At 34.7% G+C, this 21,405-nt stretch overlaps 1 protein-coding gene across 2 annotated transcripts in view; it reads right to left on the reverse strand.

Moving 5' to 3' along the window:
* The window catches only part of LEKR1 (leucine, glutamate and lysine rich 1), a 183,687-nt gene that overhangs the window by 157,834 nt on the left and 4,448 nt on the right, over positions 1 to 21,405 (reverse strand). For both annotated transcript variants that reach the window (XM_032343951.1, XM_032343960.1), the window contains exon 3: positions 9,913 to 10,127. In XM_032343951.1, coding sequence (XP_032199842.1) covers positions 9,913 to 10,127 — 215 coding nt within the window. The remainder of the gene's footprint in view (positions 1 to 9,912; positions 10,128 to 21,405) is intronic.

The raw sequence follows: 21,405 nt of genomic DNA on the forward strand, positions 1-21,405 counted from the left end.
ATGATCTCCCTGATACAAGAAGTGGAGATGCAACATGGGGGGTTAAGGGGGTAGGAGAAGAATAAATGAAACAAGATGGGATTGGGAGGGATACAAACCATAAGTGACTCTTAATCTCACAAAACAAACTGAGGGTTGCTGGGGGGAGGGGGTTGAGGAGAAGGGGGGTGGGGTTATGGACATTGGGGAGGGTATGTGCTATGGTGAGTGCTGTGAAGTGTGTACACCTGGCGATTCACAGACCTGTACCCCTGGGGATAAAATATATTGTATGTTTATAAAAAATAAAAATTTAAAAACAAAAAGCCACACAGTATGTAGTATTTTATTATGGCAGCCCTGGCAAACTGATACACATATGATGTTTAAAGCACGAGCCATTAAGGAAATGCAAATTAAAACCATGATGAGGTCCCACTACACACCACTCAGAATAGCTAAAACAAAAAATAGTTGACATCATATGCTGGTGAATGTGGAAAAACTGGATGACTCATATACTCCTGGTGAAAATAAAATGGTACAACCACACTGGAACACTATTTGGAAGTTTCTTATAAAGCCAAACATGCAAAAAAATAAATACCAAATAAATAAATAATAAAACTAAAAATGCAATTATACTCTGAACTATAAGCCAGCAACTATACTCTGAACATTTATCTCAGAGAAACAAAACTCATGTTCACACAAAAATCTGTATATAAATATTTACTGCAGCTTCTTTTGTAACAAGGAAAAGCTGAAAATAACCAACATGTCCTTCAGTGAATGCTTGTTGTAAATAAACGATTAAACAAAATGTGGTACATCAATACAATGTAATACTACTCAGCAATAAAAAGGAAGGAACTAGTAATATACACAACTTGGATGCATCTCCAAAGAATTATGCTGAGTGAAAAGACTATCCCAAAACACTCATATTCTATGATTCCATCTATATGACTTTCTTGAAAGGCCAAAATTATAGAAATGGTGGCTGCCAAGGGTCATGAACAGAGAAGGGAAAGGGTAATTGTGGCTACAAAGAGCAACATGAGGAATCCTGTGGTAATGAAACTGTCCTGCATCTTGACTATATTGGTCAATATCTTCATTGTGATATTATACTATAGTTTTACAAGCTTTTACCAACTAGAGGAAACCGGGTAAATAGTACACAGGATCTCCATTATTTCTTATACTGCATGTGAATCTATCATTACCTCAAAATTAAAGTTTAATGTAATAAATTCATTCAATTCTAAATACAAATATTTCTGACCAATAGTCTGCCATTATGGTTCTTGAATTCTCTGAAATACTCAGCTGTGATCAGTATGCTACTCCATGATGACTAAAGGTAAAACATGCTAGTTGAAATTCTGATCAGTTGGTGAGAACCATAAGCTTAAACTAATAGTTTTGATAAACTTAAAATCAATAGAATACCCTAGTAGTGATAATAATGATATACTTAGCTATACAGTATCAATCTGTCTACAAACACAGAATCTCCTTGTGGCTATTCCTTTCCAGAGGAACTCTGAAGTAGACCTCCCAGAGGAGCTCCAAAAGATATTTCTGCCACAATGTCACATTGGCAGCTCAGTAATAGACGATGACAGACACCAAAGGAATTGATACAGAAGTAATAGCATTAATGTATTATAAGCAGAAAGTCAAGGTTAGAAAATGTTACTTGAAACCTATACTTTTTTTTAAGTATTAGACACTCATAATTTTCTGCTTATTTCCTTTGTCTGCTATGTCTTGTTCTTCCTCTTGGTGTGTCTATACTTTGATTGGTTTCATGAGACTTAATGAGTCCAGTTGTAAACATTTATAGAACATGAAAAGAATAGAAATTTTTAAAGTATTAAGTCACATTTTCAAATGCCAGCTTAAGATCTCTGGTTTCTAGTCAGGAATGTAAGGAGCTTAGAAGTCAATAGGCTACCCTAACAATAAGTAAAAAGATGAACAAAGTGAAAATGAACAGCTCTTGCTAGATTTGTCAGAGAAGTGAGGGCCTGAAGCAAACCACTGCCCCCCAAAACTGGAGACGAGGGTAGATACAAAGAAGTACAACTTTTCAGAGCAGAAACCCAGAGAAACCTCCATGGGAACCAATGTGAGGAAACAAAAACCTGAATTGTAACTTGCAAATGACTAGAAACTCATTGTGGACAAGTCTGAGAGATAAGAACTCTAGAAGAACACCATGTTTTTGTGCGTTTTACATCCAGAAGCCCTATCAGGTCCTCAAAGTAAAGATGAGAGAAAAATCCACGTGTGCCTCTTACAAACAGAAGGGAAAAGTAAATATGTTGAAAAATACCAGAGCTTTGTATTCTGTTTAACAAGGCCTACTCTCAGGAAAAACTATCTTATCAGAGTTTAACCTGCTGGGGTTTTATCAGAGCTCAACTAACCTGGCAAACGGAAATACCCAGATCCATTCTAGCCATCCTGACCCACATAAGGGTGAGAGTGAGGAGGGGTAAGGCTCTGACAACTAAGGAACATCTGTGAACTTCACAATGCAGAGGCATAGGCTTACAAGATTGAGGTCCAGTCACAGGACCATTGAACACCTCTCCTCATCTCCCACCCACCACACTGCCACTACATTACTAAAGATCTATTTAGAGCAATTCCTTTAACAAGTACATTGTATCCACCTTTCAAAAAATTGCAAGGCACTATTAAAAGGAAAAAAGAAAAAGGTGGATGAGACTGAACAAGCATCAGAACCAGAGGCAGATATGGCAAGAATGTCAGAATTATCACACTAGGAATTTTTTTTTAAGACTTTATTTATTTATTTGACAGAGAGAAAGAGAGCATGTACACAAGCAGGCAGAGCAGCAGGCAGAAGCAGGTTTCCAGCTAAGCAGAGAGCCCAATATGGGGCTCAATCCCAAGACCCTGAGATCATGACCTAAGCTGAAGGCAGACACTTAACTAACTGAGCCACCCAAGGTGCCCTGAGACTAGGAATTTTTTTTAAACTATAATTACTATGAAAAGAGTTTTAATGGAAAAAGTAGACAACACACAAGACACATGGATAAGTAAGCAGAGAGATGAAACTTCCACGAAAGAATCAAAAAGAAATGTTAGAGATCAAAAACATTGTAACAAAATGAACAATGCTTTCAATGGGCTTATTAGTAGACTAGACATCATTTAAGAAAAAAATCTCTGAGCTTGAACATATGACAATAGATCAGAAAAGCTTCTAAAACTGAAAAGCAAAGTTAAAAAAAAGAATATTCAAGAACTTTGGGACAACTATAAAAGGTATAACATATATATAACAAGAATAAAAGAAAAAGAAATAAAGGAAAAGAAGAATTGCTTGAAATGATGACTGAGAATTCTTTCGAAATTAATGTCAGATACAATACCACAGATCCAAGAACCCGAGAGTATACCAAGCAGGATAAATGCCACCCCCTAAAAAGGTATATCATCTCTAAACTATAGAAAATCATGACTAAAGAAAAAAGACTTGATAGAAGCCAGAGGATAAAAACACCTTACCTGTGGCACCTGGGTGGTTCAGTAGGTTAAGTGTCTGCCTTCAGCTCAGGTCATGATCCCAGGGTGCTGGGATGGAGCCCTGCAATGGGCTCCTTACTCAGTAGGGAGCCTGCTTCTCCCTCTTTCTCTGCCTATTTATCCCCCTGCTTGTGCTCTTTCTTTCTGTCAAATAAATAATTAAAAACAAACAAACAAACAAACAAACACCAGAAACGACAAAACGAAACAAAACAAAACAAAACAAAAAAAACAAAAAACCCACCTTACCTATACAGGAACAAAGATAAGTCTTCTATACAACTTCTCCTCAGAAATCACGCAAGCAAAAAAAAGAAAAAAAGAGTGGAATGAAATACTTGCAGTTTGAAAGAAAAAAAAATTAACATAAAACTCTGTACTCTGTAAAATTATCCTTCCAAGGTGAAAAAGAAATAAGACTTTCTCAGAGAAACAAAACTTGAGGGTATTTGCCTGCCAGTCAAGATGCTTTGCAAGAAATGTTAAAACACATTCTTCAGAAAAAAGTAAAAGAATACAGAACAGAAACTCAGGTCAACATAAAGCAAAAGCATCAGAGAGGGACTAAGTGAATGTAAATTTAAAACTTTTCCTTATTTTTAATCTAATTAGCAACAATTCATTCAAACTAATAATTGAGCAATAATGTATTTGATTATGTGTGCTTTTAAAAATATATATGGATATTTATGTATGCCTAATTAAAAGTGAATTGAGGGTTCCTGGGTGGCTCAGTTGGTTACGTGTCTGCCTTCAGCTCAGGTCATGATCACAGGGTCTTGGGATCCAGCCCTGCATCAGGTTCCCTGCTCAGCAGGGAGTCTGCTCCTCCCCTGCCTCTGCCTCCCTCTGCCTCTACCCCGGCTCGTGCTTACTCTCTCTCTTGTTCTTTCTCTCTCTCTTGCTCTCTCTCTCAAATAAATAAAATCTTTAAAAAAAAAAAAAAAGTAAAATGAATGATAGCAATGGTATAAGAAATAGGAGGAAGGAATCACAAATATTTCATTATTATAAGGTACTTACACTACCCATGAAGCAGTATAGTGTTATCTGAAAGCAGACTTGAAAAAAAAAAAAAAAATATATATATATATATATATATATATATATATAGAGAGAGAGAGAGAGAGAGAGTAAATTCCAGGACAACTAAAAAAAGTTTTAAAAAAACCCAGATATTCTAAGAGAAAATGGAATGATATAATATGTTCAAATCCATAAAAGGTAGAAAAGTGTGGAAGACAAAAATAAGAACAAAGAACAAGAGTAATAAAAATGGTAGATCTAGACCTAACTATATCAGTCATTACTTTGAATGTCAATGGTCGAAATCCATTCATTAAAAGACAGATTGTCAGAGCGTATCAAAAAACAAAACCCAAATATTCTTGTCTGCAAGAAATCCATTTTAAATATAAAGACCCAATAGATTAAAAATAAAGCAGTGGAGAAAGACATACCATGCTAGCACTAATCAAAAGAAAGTGAGAATGTACGTATTGGTTTCAGACAGAAAAGACTTCAGAGCAAAGTAGTTACTAGAGTTAAAAAGAGGTATAACATAATGATAAAGGGGTCAAAACCTCAAGAAAACATAATAATCCTTAACAAGAGAGTCTAACAACAGATTATCAAAATATGAGGCAAAGCTTATAGAATTACAAGAATAGATAAATCCATAATTATAGTTGAAGACTTTATAAAAAATGGACAGATCCAGCACATTAAAAATCAATAAGAACATAGTTGAACACAACAGCATCATCAACCAACTGATATAATTGACATTTATGGACTACCTCATCCAAAAACAGAATATACATTTTTTTCACACTCACATGGAACATTCACCAAGACAGACCATATTCTGGGCCATAAAACACATCTTAACAAATTTAAAAGAATAAAAATCATATGGTGTCTGTGCTCAGACCAAAAGGAAATTAAACTAGAAATCAAACAGAAGAGCTGGGAAATCCCAAAATACTTGGAGATGAAAAAATAACATATGGGTCACAGAAGAACTCAGAAGAGAAGCTTAAAAATACTTTAAGTGAAAATGAAAGTACAACTTACTGAAATTTGTAGTATGCAAATCTATATGATCACCTGTGTAGAAAATATGAAAGAATCAACCAAAAAACTCCCAGAACTAGTAAGCGATTATAGCAAGGTTGCCAGATACAAGGTGAACTTTCGAGAGTCAATTTCTTATATACTACAAACACATGGAATTTGAAATTAAAAACAGATTACCATTTACATTAGTACCCCCCCAATGAAATACTTGGGCACAACCCTAAGAAACTCTAACAAAATATGTACAAGATCTAAATAAGAAAATAAAATGTAGATAATCCAGCTTAGAAATGGGCAGAAGTCATAAATAGACATTTTTCCAAAGAAGAACAGATGGCCAACAAACACATGAAAAGATACTCAACATCACTCATCATCAGGGAAATATAAATCAAAACCATGATGAGATACCACCTTATACCTGTCACAATGGTTAAATTAACAACACAGGAAACAACAGATGTTGGGGAGGATGCCAAGAAAGGGGAACCCCCTTACGCTGTTGGTGAGAATGCAAACTGGTGCAGCCACTTTGGAAAATAGCATGGAAGTTCCTCAAAAAGTTAAAAATAGAACTACTCTACGACCCAGCAACAGCACTACTAGGTATTTACCCAAAGGATACAAAAAAAACCAAAAACCCCAGATTCAAAGGGGTACATGCACCCCAATGTTTATAGCAGCATTATCAATAATAGCCAAACTATGGAGAGAGCCCAAGTCCCATCAGCTGATGAATACAGAAAGATGATGAGGAATATATATATATCTATATCTATCTATCTATCTATATATCTATATGAAATCATTTGTGGAATTTAAGGAACAAAACATAAAGGAAGTGGGGGGAAAGAGAGAGAGAGAAACAAACCATAAGAGACTCTTAACAATAAAGAACAAACTGAGGGTCAATGGTGAGAGGTGGGTGAGGGATGGGCTAAATAGAAGATGGGTATTAAGGAGACCACTTGTTGTGATGAATATTGGGTGTTATATGTAAGTGATGAATCACTAAATTCTAAATATTACACTATATGTTAACTAGAATTTAAATAAAAATTTGAAAGAAAGAAAAAAGAAAACAAAGAATAACTAAATAAATTGAGAGATATTCCATGTTTTGGACAGGAAGACTCAATATATAAAGATATCAATTCTTCCCAACTTGATGTACAGATGTACAGATTTAATTCAATATCAATTAAAATTCCACAAGTTATTTTGTGAATTTATTTATATGAAAAAATGGATTCTGAAGTTTACATGGAGAGACAAAAAACCTAGAACAGACAATTCAATATTGAAGGAGAAAAAAAAATTTTGGACTGACACTACCTGGCTTCAAATTTACTATAAGCTACAATAATTAAAATAATGTAGTACTGGTAAAAGAACAAAGATATTAATGGGACAGAGAGTCCAGAAACAGATCTACATAAATATAGTCAACTGCTCTTTGACACAGGAGCAAAGGCAAACACAATGGAGAAAAGAGAGTCTCTTTAACATAGAGTGCTGAAAGTAACTAGAAGACATCCACATGCAGAAAAACAAACAAACAAACAAAAAACCAGACCTTACAACCTTCACAAAAATTAACTCAAATGTATCATAGGCCTAAATATAAAATACAAAACTAGAAAACTAGAAAATGACAGGAGAAAAGTTTGACTACCTTGGTTATAGTGATAACTTTTTTAGATACAACACCAAAGGCAAGTTTCATGAAATAAACAATAAGATGGACTTCATTAAATTTAAATATCTGCTCTACTAAAGAGAATGTCAAGAGAATTAGAAGACAAAGCCACAGACTTGGAGAAAATACTTGCAAAAAAGATATGCAGGGGCACCTGGGTGACTCAGTGGGTTAAGCCTCTGACTTTGGCTCAGGTCATGATCTCAGGGTCCTAGGATCAAGCCCCGCATCAGGCTCTCTGCTCAGCAAGGAGCCTGATTCCTGCTCTCTCTCTCTCTGCATGCCTCTCTGCCTACTTGTGATCTGTCAACAAATAAATAAAATTTTTTAAAAAGTTAACTAAAACATCAATGCTACAATATTTTTAAACATATGTTGGTTTTTCAACTTGGCTAAATCTAGGTTATTGTTAATCAGGTAAGTTTCTGTTGTTCATAACTAAGAGAACTTGACACAGAACCCTGATCAGAATTTGGCATGGAATAGTAAACAAACAAATAAATAATCAATGCAGAAAAAACACAATGAACGAAAAGATAAGCAACCATGAGAAAATATTAGCAACATATATAAACAAAGTAAGATATCCATGTTATATTAAAAACACCTATAGATAAAATTAAACAACCTAATAGAAATTTGGACAATAGATATGAACAAATAATTAATAGAGGAAGAAATATAAATGTCTAATAAACATGTAAAAAAATGTGCAACATCATTAGCAATAAAGAAACACAAATTAAACACCAAAGAAGTAACTTATTTGACTCAAGAAAAAAGCAAAAATTTGATGGGATGCCTGGGCGGCTCAGTCAGTGAAGCATTCAACTCTTGATTTTGGCTCAGGCCATGATCTCAGGGTCATGAGATCAAGCCCTGCATCAGGCTCCACAATAGGCATGGAGCCTGCATGGGATTCTCTCTCTTCCTCTACATCTGCCCCTCTCTCCCCTTAGAAAAAAAAGTAAAAATCTGAAAAACTCTAATATTAACAAGAAGTAGGAAAATGGCCACTTTATAAACAATTGGCCAAATAAAAATTAACACTATCTTCTCAAAGGACAATTTGGTATAACATTTTTTAGAATTTTAAATTGACTTTTCCTTTCTTTCAGCAACTTCATGTCTAGGAATTTATCCCACAGAAAATATACCTACACAAGAACATAAATATAGGTACCGTCTGTAATAAGTATTGGAAATAATCTAAATGTTGGAAAGAAAAAGTTAAGTAAATTATAGCATATTCTTAGTAGGAAAATGTAACAGATAAAAAGATAAATCTATATATATAAACACGGAACAATTTTCAATATATATAAATTAAGTGACAAACGTCACAGAATGATATATTTAATATATTGCTTATATTAAAAACTGGCCTATTAAAAGATAAAGGTTTTTAAATTATATTTCTTATATAATATATTAGCTATCTTAAAGAAATATATCTGTAATGAGGGTAAAGGCACAACAATGAACCTAGAAAGATATACACCAAGACATTAAAAGCAATTTTATCTCCAGTAAGAAGAAATCAGAATAAAAAGGGAACTCCTTGCCTTTTCTTCTATATACTTCTTTTATTTTGTGTATTTATATATGACTTATATAATGTAACATGTTATTAAAGAAAGTAAAATGTAAATACAGCAAGCAAAAGAATTTCTGCTCTGATAGGCAAAAACCCTCCAACTCTAAAATTTTAAACTGAATCTTCAAACTTTTTATTTTTCTACCCAAATATTACAAAATACTTTATTATTCAGATTTGATATTCAAGAAACTGTAACAAAATTTTCTTAGTAATAGTCTAAGAACTATCAGACTCAATGGAGATTTAATGTAATTATAAAAATTTATAATTAAAGTTCTTAATCCTAGGAGATCTAACAAAGTTCCTACTTTTACAAAGACATGATACTCATTACCTTTGTTAATTCAAGATTTACTAACATCAACTGTTGATATTTTAAATAGAGAAATATTCACTTATAAAAAAGGAAAAGCCATAAAATACCAGCAAAACCCTTTTACCGAAGTGTCTGTATAAAACCACTGAGGTGTCTTTAAGCAGACTAAATTGCTGATTAGATTCAACAGCATCAGGAACCCATTCTTCAATTTTATTCAGATTTCAGTGATTTAGAATCATGTACCAATATCAATGTTTTGGCATCCTTTTCAAAACATGAAAACCTTATTCTATAAATCTAAATGTCTGAGGCCATTTAAAAACAATATCAAGTATCAAAAACTACCAAAATTCACCTGGTTTTTGCTAGACAAATCTTCCTAATGATAAAATTAGGATATACATCTGGGGAAAATTAAAACTTAACCCATCTCACCATATAATTACTGAATTAACTGCTTTCTAATTATTTAAATACATGTCTTAAAGAAATGCTCAAACTATAGTAATTATATTTAATAATTATTAATAATAAAATGAACTCAAATATATTAAATTGTAACATAACTGATACAGAGAAATTTTAGAAAAACATTCAAAGTCTATTTCTTTCCTGTACTTTTCTTTCAAACTAAATAAATGACAGAAAAGAATAATAGACTCTAACCTTTCTGTTTTGGATTCATTGTCAATTTTGTACTGTTCAAAATCTTGACTAAGAGACTGTAGCTTTTCTTGAAGTCTCTTTTCACGGTCTACACTTCCTTGATAAAATTTCATCTCTTTTTCCATCGCCTTCACTTTTTCTTCCATAGCCTTAAACTCGTGAAGGATCAGATAGCTGACTCCACAGTACTTACAAACTTTTTCTTCAGGAGACATCTAGAAAACAGACAGACATACATACATTGAAAGGATATTTTTTAAATTCTCTAAAGCAAAGTTCCACTGAAGATATCATTGCAACTATGCCGGTCAGCTGAAGTAAATGTACACTGGATTATGCCATGGAGTAATAATTATGACATTGCCTACATCTGGGTAAAATTTTAAAAACTGGCATGATACCGACTCTGACACAAAATCTTGGAATTAGAAAAGGGTCTTTCAGAGTGATTATTTCTCCATAGTATCTCTAAGAAAGATTTACCCTTGGAATATTTTCCATAAAATAAAACTAAAAATGATGAAAACATCTTTAAAATTTTTGTTTTAAGATGAGTTTTCCATGAAGTGGAGAGAAATCACTGGCCTTTTACTGCCAGCTGCACTGTGAACCTGGAGATGCTTCTTGGCTTTTTTCAGATCTTATTTTTCCTCATTTATAAAATTCTGGCATTGGACCAAATGAACTCTTAAGTTCCTGTTCAGTTTTAACATTTTATGATTTTTACAGAATTTAACAGAATTTAAGCCAGAATTCTGTCATAAAACCACAAATAGCAAAAATATTTTGAACCCAACCTCTTCTCTCTGTTCTTTTCCCTTCACATAGGTACGGTAGATATCTGTGGTAGATTTTCTAGATAGGGAAATGGTGACCACTGAAGTTGAATAACCAGTTGATATATGGAGACCTAGGTTAAACCCAAGTCTATCTAAACCCAGCACCTACACCTGTAACCATTTATGTTATATTTATCTGCCATGTGACGGTCAGCTAAATCCTCTTCCTTCCATCAAATAAAATGTTCATACATCTCTAGTCAACACAAGAGCAGTGAAAAATGGAATTTTAAGCAAAGTCGAGAGAGAGGTACTTCTTTTTTCTGTCTCAAATATATAAATATTCTTCAAGTAGACTACTCTACTTGTCCAGCTATTCACAAAGAATGAGAGACAGCTTCATTAAATATTTGCTCCAAGGCACTAAAATGAAAGCAACACTTGAAGGGTTACTTTTAATGCAACCTCCCTTAAGATTGTAGAAACTTCTCCCTCTCCACTCTTTCTGCTTGTGTTCCCTCTCTTGCCGGGTCTCTGTCAAATAAATGAATAAAATATTTTTTTTTAATTGTTTTTTTTTTTTTTTTAAAGAGGGGGTTGCCTGGGTGGCTCAGTCATTAAGCGTCTGCCTTCAGCTCAGGTCATGATCCCAGAGTCCTGGGATCAAGTCCTGCACGTGGGTCTCTCTGCTCAGTGGAAAGTCTGCTTCTCCCTCTCCCACTCACCCTGCTTGTGTTCTCTCTCTCGCTGTGTCTCTCTGTGTCAAATAAATAAATAAAATCTTTTTAAAAATTTTCTTTTAAAGATTGTAGAAACTGCTCCCATAACTAGGAATGACACTACCTCATCTGCCTATCAGTACAATTACACATGAGTCAGATGAAACAAACTAGTAACAAATTCTTTCACAGTAGCATTTTGTTCATCTAAAGTTCAATAATAAAAATTTCAAATTAAAAAACATAATACTGTGGGATACAGATGAATGACTATATCAATCATCTAACTGCCAGCAATACCAAATTTACAGATTTGTAAAATAACAAGTTTGGAAGAAATCATAAAGATAACTTAGTTCAAGCTCTGGATGGGTTCCTAAAGTCTATCCCAATCTAGTAAGTCATTATCCTGACTCTATTTCAACATCCCAAATGATATAAGCAGCCTGTCTATCTTCTGATGGCTTTGTCTATCAGGAAATTCCTTCTCATGCTGACCCCAGATCTGCCTCCCTGGAACATTCACTGGCCCTAGACCTCCTAGAAACCATGTGGAATGACACAGAGCTCTTTCTAATACTTAAAAGCAGCTTTCAGGAACACTCCATATCTTCTATTCTCCAGGTCAACACTTCCACTTCCCTCAGCTGTTTCCCATATGACATGTTTTTTAATTTCTTCCTTATTCTAAATAATTTCCTCTGAACTTGTTCCAGTGTTCTATATATGTCTCAAAGTATGGTGCCCAGAATTTAATACTCCAGTGTGGTTGGTCTCACTAAAACAGAGTAAGAGAGGGCTCAAACCTCCCTCATTCTAATATCTCATAAGTAATATCAACGGAAGTATTTTCTACTGCAACCTTAGATCACAACTGTCTTCTGTATTTTCAGCAATTATATGTTAATATGATATACTACAACAGGGTTTTGTGTTAAATAAAGGCCCTATTTTTAAAAAGTACTTAGTACAAAATTATCTTTCATTGTATTAAATATACCAATCTATTCCTTCCCACCTATGTCTACTTTTTTAGAGAATCCACCTTCTACAGTAGTAGCTGCTCTATTTGGTAAAATGACTAAAACTCTGTCTACCCATCCTCCCTAGCCATGGCTGATTGGGGGATGGGGATTAGATATTAGACCAAGAAGAACCAAGTCCTAAGCTGGTATGAGCCAACCAGACTTCTAAGTGTTGAAGACCCAGGTATTTGGGACACCTTTAGGCAGTCATAATGGAGAAGGATCATATGCAAGGTACAGAGTTAGCCACATTACTAGAATGAGGGAGAAAAATGAGAAGACACACAGAGACAAGATAAGACAAAGATAATCTGGATCCAGAGTAAGAGAGGAGAAAAAGAACCAATGCCCTGAGAATTCCTCACCTCAGTTCCTCTTGAGACCTAGCTGCCCTACTTGCCTTTAGGGGTCCATGCCCAATCTTCCTGCATTACTCCCCTACCCCCTTAAAGTACCTATTTCTTATAACCAAAAAAACTTCATTCTATTATGTGAGTAATAGGTTTTCATATAGAAATGCAGAATAATAAATATAATTATAAATGTAAATAAATAACATATATACTTATACATAAATATCTTAGACACACATATATTTTGAAAATAGGTGTATCTTAGACTCAGCCTTTATTTACTGACTTTGGTATCCAGGAAATTTTAAACTATGTGTCTTTTTCAAAACTAATCCTTATAAGTTGCTTTATTCATACAATTCATTGATTAAAAATGTTGACTAATTAAAAATTTGACTATGACAAAATCGAGGAAAGAACTCCACAGCATGTCAGCACATTTGAAGAGCTGAAGGTACACTTTTCAGCTGGTTACTAAACTACCCAATTATCTTTATACTGATTCATATCATCCTCAGGAATATTATGACAAACTGTGTCAAATGTCTTCATAAGGCCCATATTTTCTATGGCTACCACAGTTCCTAGATCTAGTAAGTGAAAACAAAATGGGGGCGCCTGGGTGGCTCAGTGGGTTAAGCCGCTGCCTTCGGCTCAGGTCATGATCTCAGGGTCCTGGGATCGAATCCCACATCGGGCTCCCTGCTCAGCAGGGAGCCTGCTTCCTCCTCTCTCTCTCTCTGCCTGCCTGTCTGCCTACATGTGATCTCTCTCTTTCAAATAAATAAATAAAATCTTAAAAAAAAAAAAAGAAAACAAAACAAAATGGAATGGCAGAACCTACATGCCACTTCCCTTAATGAACATAAAATTGGCTCAAGAGTTATTGTTTTCTCTAGTATATCCTCACAAATCACCTTTTATTTTTTAAAAGAGTGAGAGCTCGCATACCTGTGCATGAGCTGGAGGAGGGGCAGAAGGAGAGGGAGAAGCAGACTCCCCACTCAGCAGAGAGCCTGATGCCAGGCTGGATCCCAGGGCCCTCAAACCATGACCTGAGCTGAACACAGACACTTACCTAACTGAGCTACCCAGGTACCCCCCCCATCACTGTCTAATAAATATATTCTAGTATATTGTCTGGGATTGAAATTGAGTTCACTGGTTGTGATTTATGGTTATTTTACACATGGGATGGCATGTGTACGTTATCCTCTTACTCTCTCCATGTTCTCAAAGATCACCAAGAGTAGTTCCACAATCCCATGTAAAGGCACTAACAGTTCCTGTAAATATAATTTATCTAGGTCAAGAGACCTGAACTAATTCAGAGCAGATGGGTATTTTCTTATAATTCCTTTGCTCATTGTGAGTTTTGGTTCCTTCTCATCAATTTGAAAATTATATTTCTTACTTGGAGGCACTTTCATTCTTAACCTTATGCCCATTAATCATGGTTCTTGCCTAGATTCTGGCAAAATGCCGTATCCTCATCCCAAAGAAGACTCTTGCTGGCTGGAGCTTATTTGCAGCCTGATGTACAAAACAGAAAGAGTATACATTTCACAGTTACAAAAGCTATTAGGATGCTATTCTACCACAGCCATTAAGGTGGGGTGGAGGGAGCTGAAATATATGAAGTAATACATTTTATAGAACAGGTCTTCTAGAAGTTCAACAAAGAGAGCCCAAACATGACATTAAGATCTAGGAAACAAGACAATCAAATTATAAAATAATAAGTCCATAAGAAGAGTCTCCAGATTTGGCCTAGGACAATCTGAATCACTGATCGATCTATGTTAAATAAGTATATTGAACAAAAGTTTTCAGTGTTATTAACTTGTAAATAATTTTCCATAAGTAAAACTACAATAGAAAGAAATGTAATAACCCTTTCAAATTCTTTGTTTGTATGGGCTAATTACTTAGGACATTTTTGTCAAACTTGAGAAATTATTGAATACTATAATTGTGTTCCCAAATGAAGTAAGTAAAAGTTATGTTTTTTGTGAAACATAATTTGTGCTTCATTCTTATAACTTGTGTTATATCATGTCCCATTTGGTAAGTAAAATAATGACATGCTGTCATTCTTGACAAAAGAGCTATCATTAGCAGGATGTTTTGCTTTCTACAAGATGCACTTTGGCGGAGGCATCAACAAATACAGGACATTAAACAAACATACAGCTCTTTAAAAATAAATTATAAAATAAACTGTTCATGTGCAGTGTTTGTACTTTAAAAATTTTGTTATTTAACATAAAAATGATGTAAAATTTTTTAAAGGTTTATTTAGGCTTTGGATCCTTTTCCAAGTTCTTGTTTGTGCTTTACCTAGAAAAGGCACTTGAGTAACCTACTGCTGCCCATCTGAGGCATTCTCTGCTCCAAAACTGTTCCTTCTTCCACCCCTCCCAGGCTTTTCATACTTGAATAAGGAAGAAAAAAATAGGTAAATTATGTCACAAAGGTAAGAGTGACAGCAATATAAAATGTTAATCTTTCTAAGAGGCTTTCCATTCAAAAAGATGCAGAGTGTCTAGCTAGTGAATTTCATTAGGATTGGGAGAAACACTTTAAGACAGGACAGTGTACCTCTTGAATCATTAAGTATACAGGACACCTGACCATTTCATAATACCATCAGGACCCTTCTTTATCAATAAGTCAAACTGCTATACCACCAATTTAAAGATCAACTGGCAAAAAATATCTACAAAAACCCCTATGCCAACATTATAGGTAACAGTGAAAAATTATGTGTTTTTTCCTCTAATATCAGTAGCAAGGCAAATATATTCATTCTCTCCACTCTTATTCAACATAATGCTGGAAGTTCTAGCCAGGGCAAGAAGACAAGAAGAAGTAAATGGTATACATACAAGAAAGAAAGAAAAGAAAAGGGAAAGGAAAAGAAAAAGAAAAGAAAACTATCCCTATTTGAGAGGACATGACTGTCTACATAGAAAATCCCAAGAATCTACAATAAAACTAGAACAAATAGGTTTAAGCAAGATCAATAATTGAAGAATAACATACAAAAACTAATTATATTTGTACAAACTGCCAGTGAACACATGGACAGGGAAATTAAAAATACAACACCGATTGCTCAAAAAAATGAAATACTTAGGCGTAAATCTAACAAAACATATACAGTACTTATATGCTAAAAACTATAAAATGCTGATGAAAAAAACCAAAGAAGATCCAAATATATAGAAAAACATACTGAAGACTCAAAATATTAAAAATAGCAATTGCCGGGGCGCCTGGGTGGCTCAGCGAGTTAAAGCCTCTGCCTTCGGCTCAGGTCATGATCCCAGGATCCTGGGATCAAGCCCCACATCAGGTTCTCTGCTTGGCAGGGAGCCTGCTTTCCCCTCTCTCTCTGCCGGCCTCTCTGCCTACTTGTGATCTCTGTCTGTCAAATAAATAAATAAATAAATCTTTTTTAAAAAAGCAATTGTCCCCAAATTTATATATATAGGCTTAATGTAATTCTTTCAGCAAAATTTCAGCAAAATGTTTTTAAAGATATAGATGAGATTGTTCTCAAATTTATATGGAAAGGCAAAGGAATCAGAAGAGCTAAAACAATCTTGAAAAACATGAAGTGGAAAGAATCATTTTACCTGATTTCAAGACATACTATAGCAATCAAGACTGTGTGGTATTAACAGAGCGATAGATCAATGGAACAGAATAGCAAACCCAGAAATAGATCTGCATAAATATGCCAAACTGATTTTTTGCAATGGTCCGAAAGCAACTCAGTGAACGAAAGACAGCTTTTTCAACAAATGGTGATGGAACAATTGGATGCTCATAGGTTAAAAGGAAGGAGGTAAGGAAGAAAAGAGGGAGGAAAGGAAGGGAGGGAAGGAAGGGAGGGAGGAAGGGAGGAAGGAACGATTGAACGGACTTATACTAAACTCATACTGGATACAAAAATTAACTCAAAATGATTATGGGCCTAAATGTAAAACATAAAAATATAATCTTAGAAGAAAAAAAAACCTAGGAGAAAATCTTCAGAATTTTCTAGGCAAAGAATTCTTATACTTGATACCAAAAGCATAATCCATAAATGGAAAAACTGGTAAGCTGGATTTTATCAAAATCTGAAACTTTTATTCTGCAAAGGACCCTGTGAAGGGGATAAAAAAACAAGCTACAGACTAGGGAAAAAATATTTACAAATCACGTATCTGAAAAAGGACTATTATCTAGATTACACAAGAACTCTCAAAACTCAACAGTTTAAAAAAAATCCAATTAAAAAATACATGGTCAAACGACATGAAGAGAGACTTCACTTAAGAAGATATATACAGATGCCAAATAAGCACATGGAAGGACATTCATCATTAGCCATTACAAAATGCAAGTTAAAACTACAATGAGGTATCACTATATACCTATCCAAAAAGCTAGCACAAACACTAATGACATCAAATTCTGGTAAAGATGCAGAAAAGGTGGCTCACTCATACATTGCTGGTGAGAATGCAAAATGGGACAGACCTCTGGAAAAGTTTGACAGTGTCTTAAAAAACTAAACATGCAATGCAACTACTGTACAATTCAACTACTGCAGAAATTGCACTCTTGGGCATTTATCCCAGGAAAATGAAAACATATGTTCACATAAAAACATGCACATGAATATTTACAGCTTTATACATAATAGTCAAAAACTGGAAAAAACCCAGACGTCCTTCCACAGGTTAAACTGCAGTGCCTTCATCCCCGGAATACTTCTCAGCAGCAGAAAGGAATAAACGAATGATACATGCAACAACCTGAATAAAGTTCTAGAGAATTACACTGAGGGGAAAAAGGAATCCCAAAAGGTTACATATTGCTTGACTCCATTTAGATAACATAATTCTTGGAAATCAATGGTTCCCAGGGTTCATGAATTAGGTGTGGGAGATGGGGTAGTGGAGGTGTGTGAAGAGGTAGGCTGAGGTGAGTTTGGCTATTAAAGGGCAACATGAGGACCCCTTGCTGTGATAGAACTGTTCTACACCCTGACTGTATCAATGTCAATATCCTGGTCATGAGACTGCAGTTTTGCCAAATATTACCATTAGGGGAAACTGGGGAAAAAAGGGGGGCTGAGGAAGAAGAAGCTGTCATCTCTTGGTATTATTTCTTGCAATTACATGTGAATCTACAACGATCTCAAAATAAGTTTACTTTTAAAATAATAAGAGTAAAAATAAATCAGGGAGTGAAATAGAGAGATTAACCCTTAAAGAAATTTTATTGAGCAATTTTAAGAAATGTTGGCTTCACACATAAATTATACATGACACACTCAGTTTATATAAATATACTTCCAAAGTGTATTTCCTCCAATACCTATTTTTCCCCTGGGATACCTCACCTTAGACTCTATGACTCTTTGCAGCCAGCCAACAAAAGTATTTTGGACTTAAAAAACAAAAACAAAAACAAAACAGTATTTTGGACTACAGATTGACAGATGCAGAGTTTTCAAGATTCACAGTACTATTTAAAAAAAAAAAAAAACTGTTTTTCCTAACGAACTATCTTGGATCACAATATTAACTGAATAGTCTCTCCAAAAACTACAATGCTTCCTATTTCTTTTGTCATTAACTTTTAAAACTACGACTGCTTAAAATCACAACACACATACACTCACATACAAATATCACTTTTCCAGGACACTAGTGCTAACATTTCTATGACTATATTCTCTTTCTTTCTCTACTTTAACTCAACACCAAATCTGACCCTAGCCACAGTGGCCCAAAATGACCTTGAAAATTACGTTTTATTTTTTCTGGCAATGACAATCTGTGCTTGGAAATATAAAACTGTTATTCTGAATAAATTTCAAAGTTCCAAAGTACTAAAATTACTTTACTGAAACAGGACAAAATGAGCTGTTACTCTAGAGAAAGGGATTGTTATCCCAGAAAGAACAGTGTGCTCTCCAGCCCTTGCAGCACCACTTCTGTTTTGTAAAATAAACAACTCTGATCTCTTTATTTTACTTTGTGTTCTGTGGTAATAAATATCTTCTGAAGCTAAAATCCTATTACAAGTGTTCATTTTGTCACTGTTTTCAAAAAACAAGATATCAATTCTACTTTTGCAAAAGAACTAATTTTTCCATTAGCTTGTTGGAGTTATTTTGACTTCTGCCTATGTCCCCTAATGAAATCAGCAAAAGGAAAGTCGTTCATTGCTTCTTTTTCTAAAAACAAAAGCCCACCTGTCCGTCACATCAGTTGACATTCAGAAAGGGAATAAATAAAGAATTATTACTTTGCTGATTTAGAAGCATAGTTTTAGCTTTAAATTGTGGCAATTCTAAACTCAGACCAAGTGCATTCTTCCAGAACACTGGATGAAAATTCAAGCAAAGCTGTTGGATACTGGAGGTTGGACACAGGCAGGGGTTAAGTCAGTCTAGAGAGAGTAGATTTAGAGATATAGTCTAAGAACATTCAGAAGAGAACCATAGTCTAGCAGCAAAGTGGACAAGTGTGGTCCTGCCATCCAGCCTATGGGCCTGTTTTACATTTTCTTCCACTGAGAGATACGGATGTCTGAGGTGTGTTTTATGCTCCATCAGAAACTATGATAAAAGGCAGAAAGAGTTAGGAATGGGAGTCAAAAAGATTATTTTATTCTTTCTTCTTTAAGATTTCCTAAGAAGATGAGATCAGGGGAAGCTAATTTAACAATTGTAGGCTTCTAATCAGGAAATGGGTTCTCTAACAAGAATGCTTGTCATCAGCGTTCTTCACACCTGTCCCCACCACCTTTACTTTTTCTTGCAACTTTTTCAATTACTACCAATTTTGCTATTAATAGTACAATATAGTGCATTTTCACATTCTTTATCATGTATCTTTCCAAGGGATTTATTGACCATCGATTTCCTGATCATATAGCAAAAGTATAGAAAGAAAGAGATAGGAAAATTTCACCTTTTCTTTCCTAATTTCTACACTAACCTTCCTTGCCTACACACAAGGTGGGGGGGGAGGAAACACAGCAGGGGCTTCTCTAGAAAGAAGAGCCAGCATAAAAACTAACACAAAAAGTTAACAGAAGAACAATTAAATAAATAAATAAACCTTTGAAAAACCTGTCACCACATACTGACCAACACACCTCACATACTTGTTTATCTAATAAAGAAATGAGCACAATTTCAAAGCCATGGTGGAAAAAATGACTTGTTTTCTTCATATTAATAATGAGATGGTTCTAGGATTGTTGAACACTAAAATGTATACCTAAAACTAATATAACACTTGTATGTTAACTGTACTGAAATTAAAATAAAAATTTAATATAAAAAACTGAAAAAAATAATGAAATGGTTCTAATCTGAAGTATTCCTATTACCATTATAAGCTATTTATCTATTTAACATGGTTCCGTACAGAATGATGTATGCAAGCTGACTAAATAGACCACCTGATCAGTGAGCAATTTAACAAGTTACATTATGGACAATCTAGAGGAATCAAAGGTTGGTAAGAAGTTGTGGAAAACAAATAACTGATTTATTCTTAGGTTGTGCTTAATAGGCTGTGGCTACATGAACACATTTTCACTGCTTTATAATCAAGTATCCAGAACAATGTCTAGCACATAATAGGCACTTGATAAAAATTTGTGGCATAAATGTATCTAACTTAGATCTGAAAAAGTACAGAGCTGCACTTTACATTCTAAACATTCAGCAGGAAAAGGGCTATAATCAGCATAATTGTCCAAGGCCTTAGGCAGCTGAGTTTCTCTTGATGTCCCTTCTCTGCACTGTACGGACAGCTGCCTGCCATTCCTGCCAGAAGAATATAACTGCAGATTTATGAAAGGTTCGGTTTTTATCATTTTTAAACAATTTACTTATATAGTAACTTAAACACGAGAAAAATGCATTCTGCAACTCTTACAACAATAGTCAAAATAAATACATACTCTTATTCAAAACATTTATATTGTTAAACGTCCTCTAACTTGGCCAGCTTTTTCTCACCAGCAAGCTCTGTTACCCTGGCCTAGGATATCCTGTTCCCATCTGTCTATAGAAATACTCTGCCTTCAGGGGGTCTATTCCAGGTCTATCCCCCACATATAGCTTCTTATGTGGACCATCCCAATACCAGGGATTCCTCCCCCTTGCCTGCCACCTCTCCATTCTCAAAGAATATACTACTTTATATGATATTTAAATCATAAACTATCTTTTAGAGTAATTTTTTCATGTCATTATATATCCTCTTCTTTGGGATCTGCAGTGTGGGTATTGTTTCTTTCAGACTATTTTGGTCTGTTTCTCTTAATCTCTACCATACCAGCCTAGCACAATGGAAGGAACTCAGTTGAGTGAGAGAGGAAGAATACACCATGTCTTTAAAGATATAAAATCACCATTTTTCAGATATATATAGCATAGCTAAGCTCTCTGTGTGCTTATTATCTCTTACATGTAACTTAAAAGGTGAAGAAAATGAAATGCAATGGTTTAAAAGGTCTTTTTCTGGGTCTTTTCCCTTCCAGCTCCTGCTAGGTTGCATTTTACATAAATCTGAAGGACACGCAGTAACATTAA

This window comes from Mustela erminea, chromosome 1 (assembly GCF_009829155.1).
Source record: "Mustela erminea isolate mMusErm1 chromosome 1, mMusErm1.Pri, whole genome shotgun sequence".
NCBI lineage: Eukaryota > Metazoa > Chordata > Mammalia > Carnivora > Mustelidae > Mustela > Mustela erminea.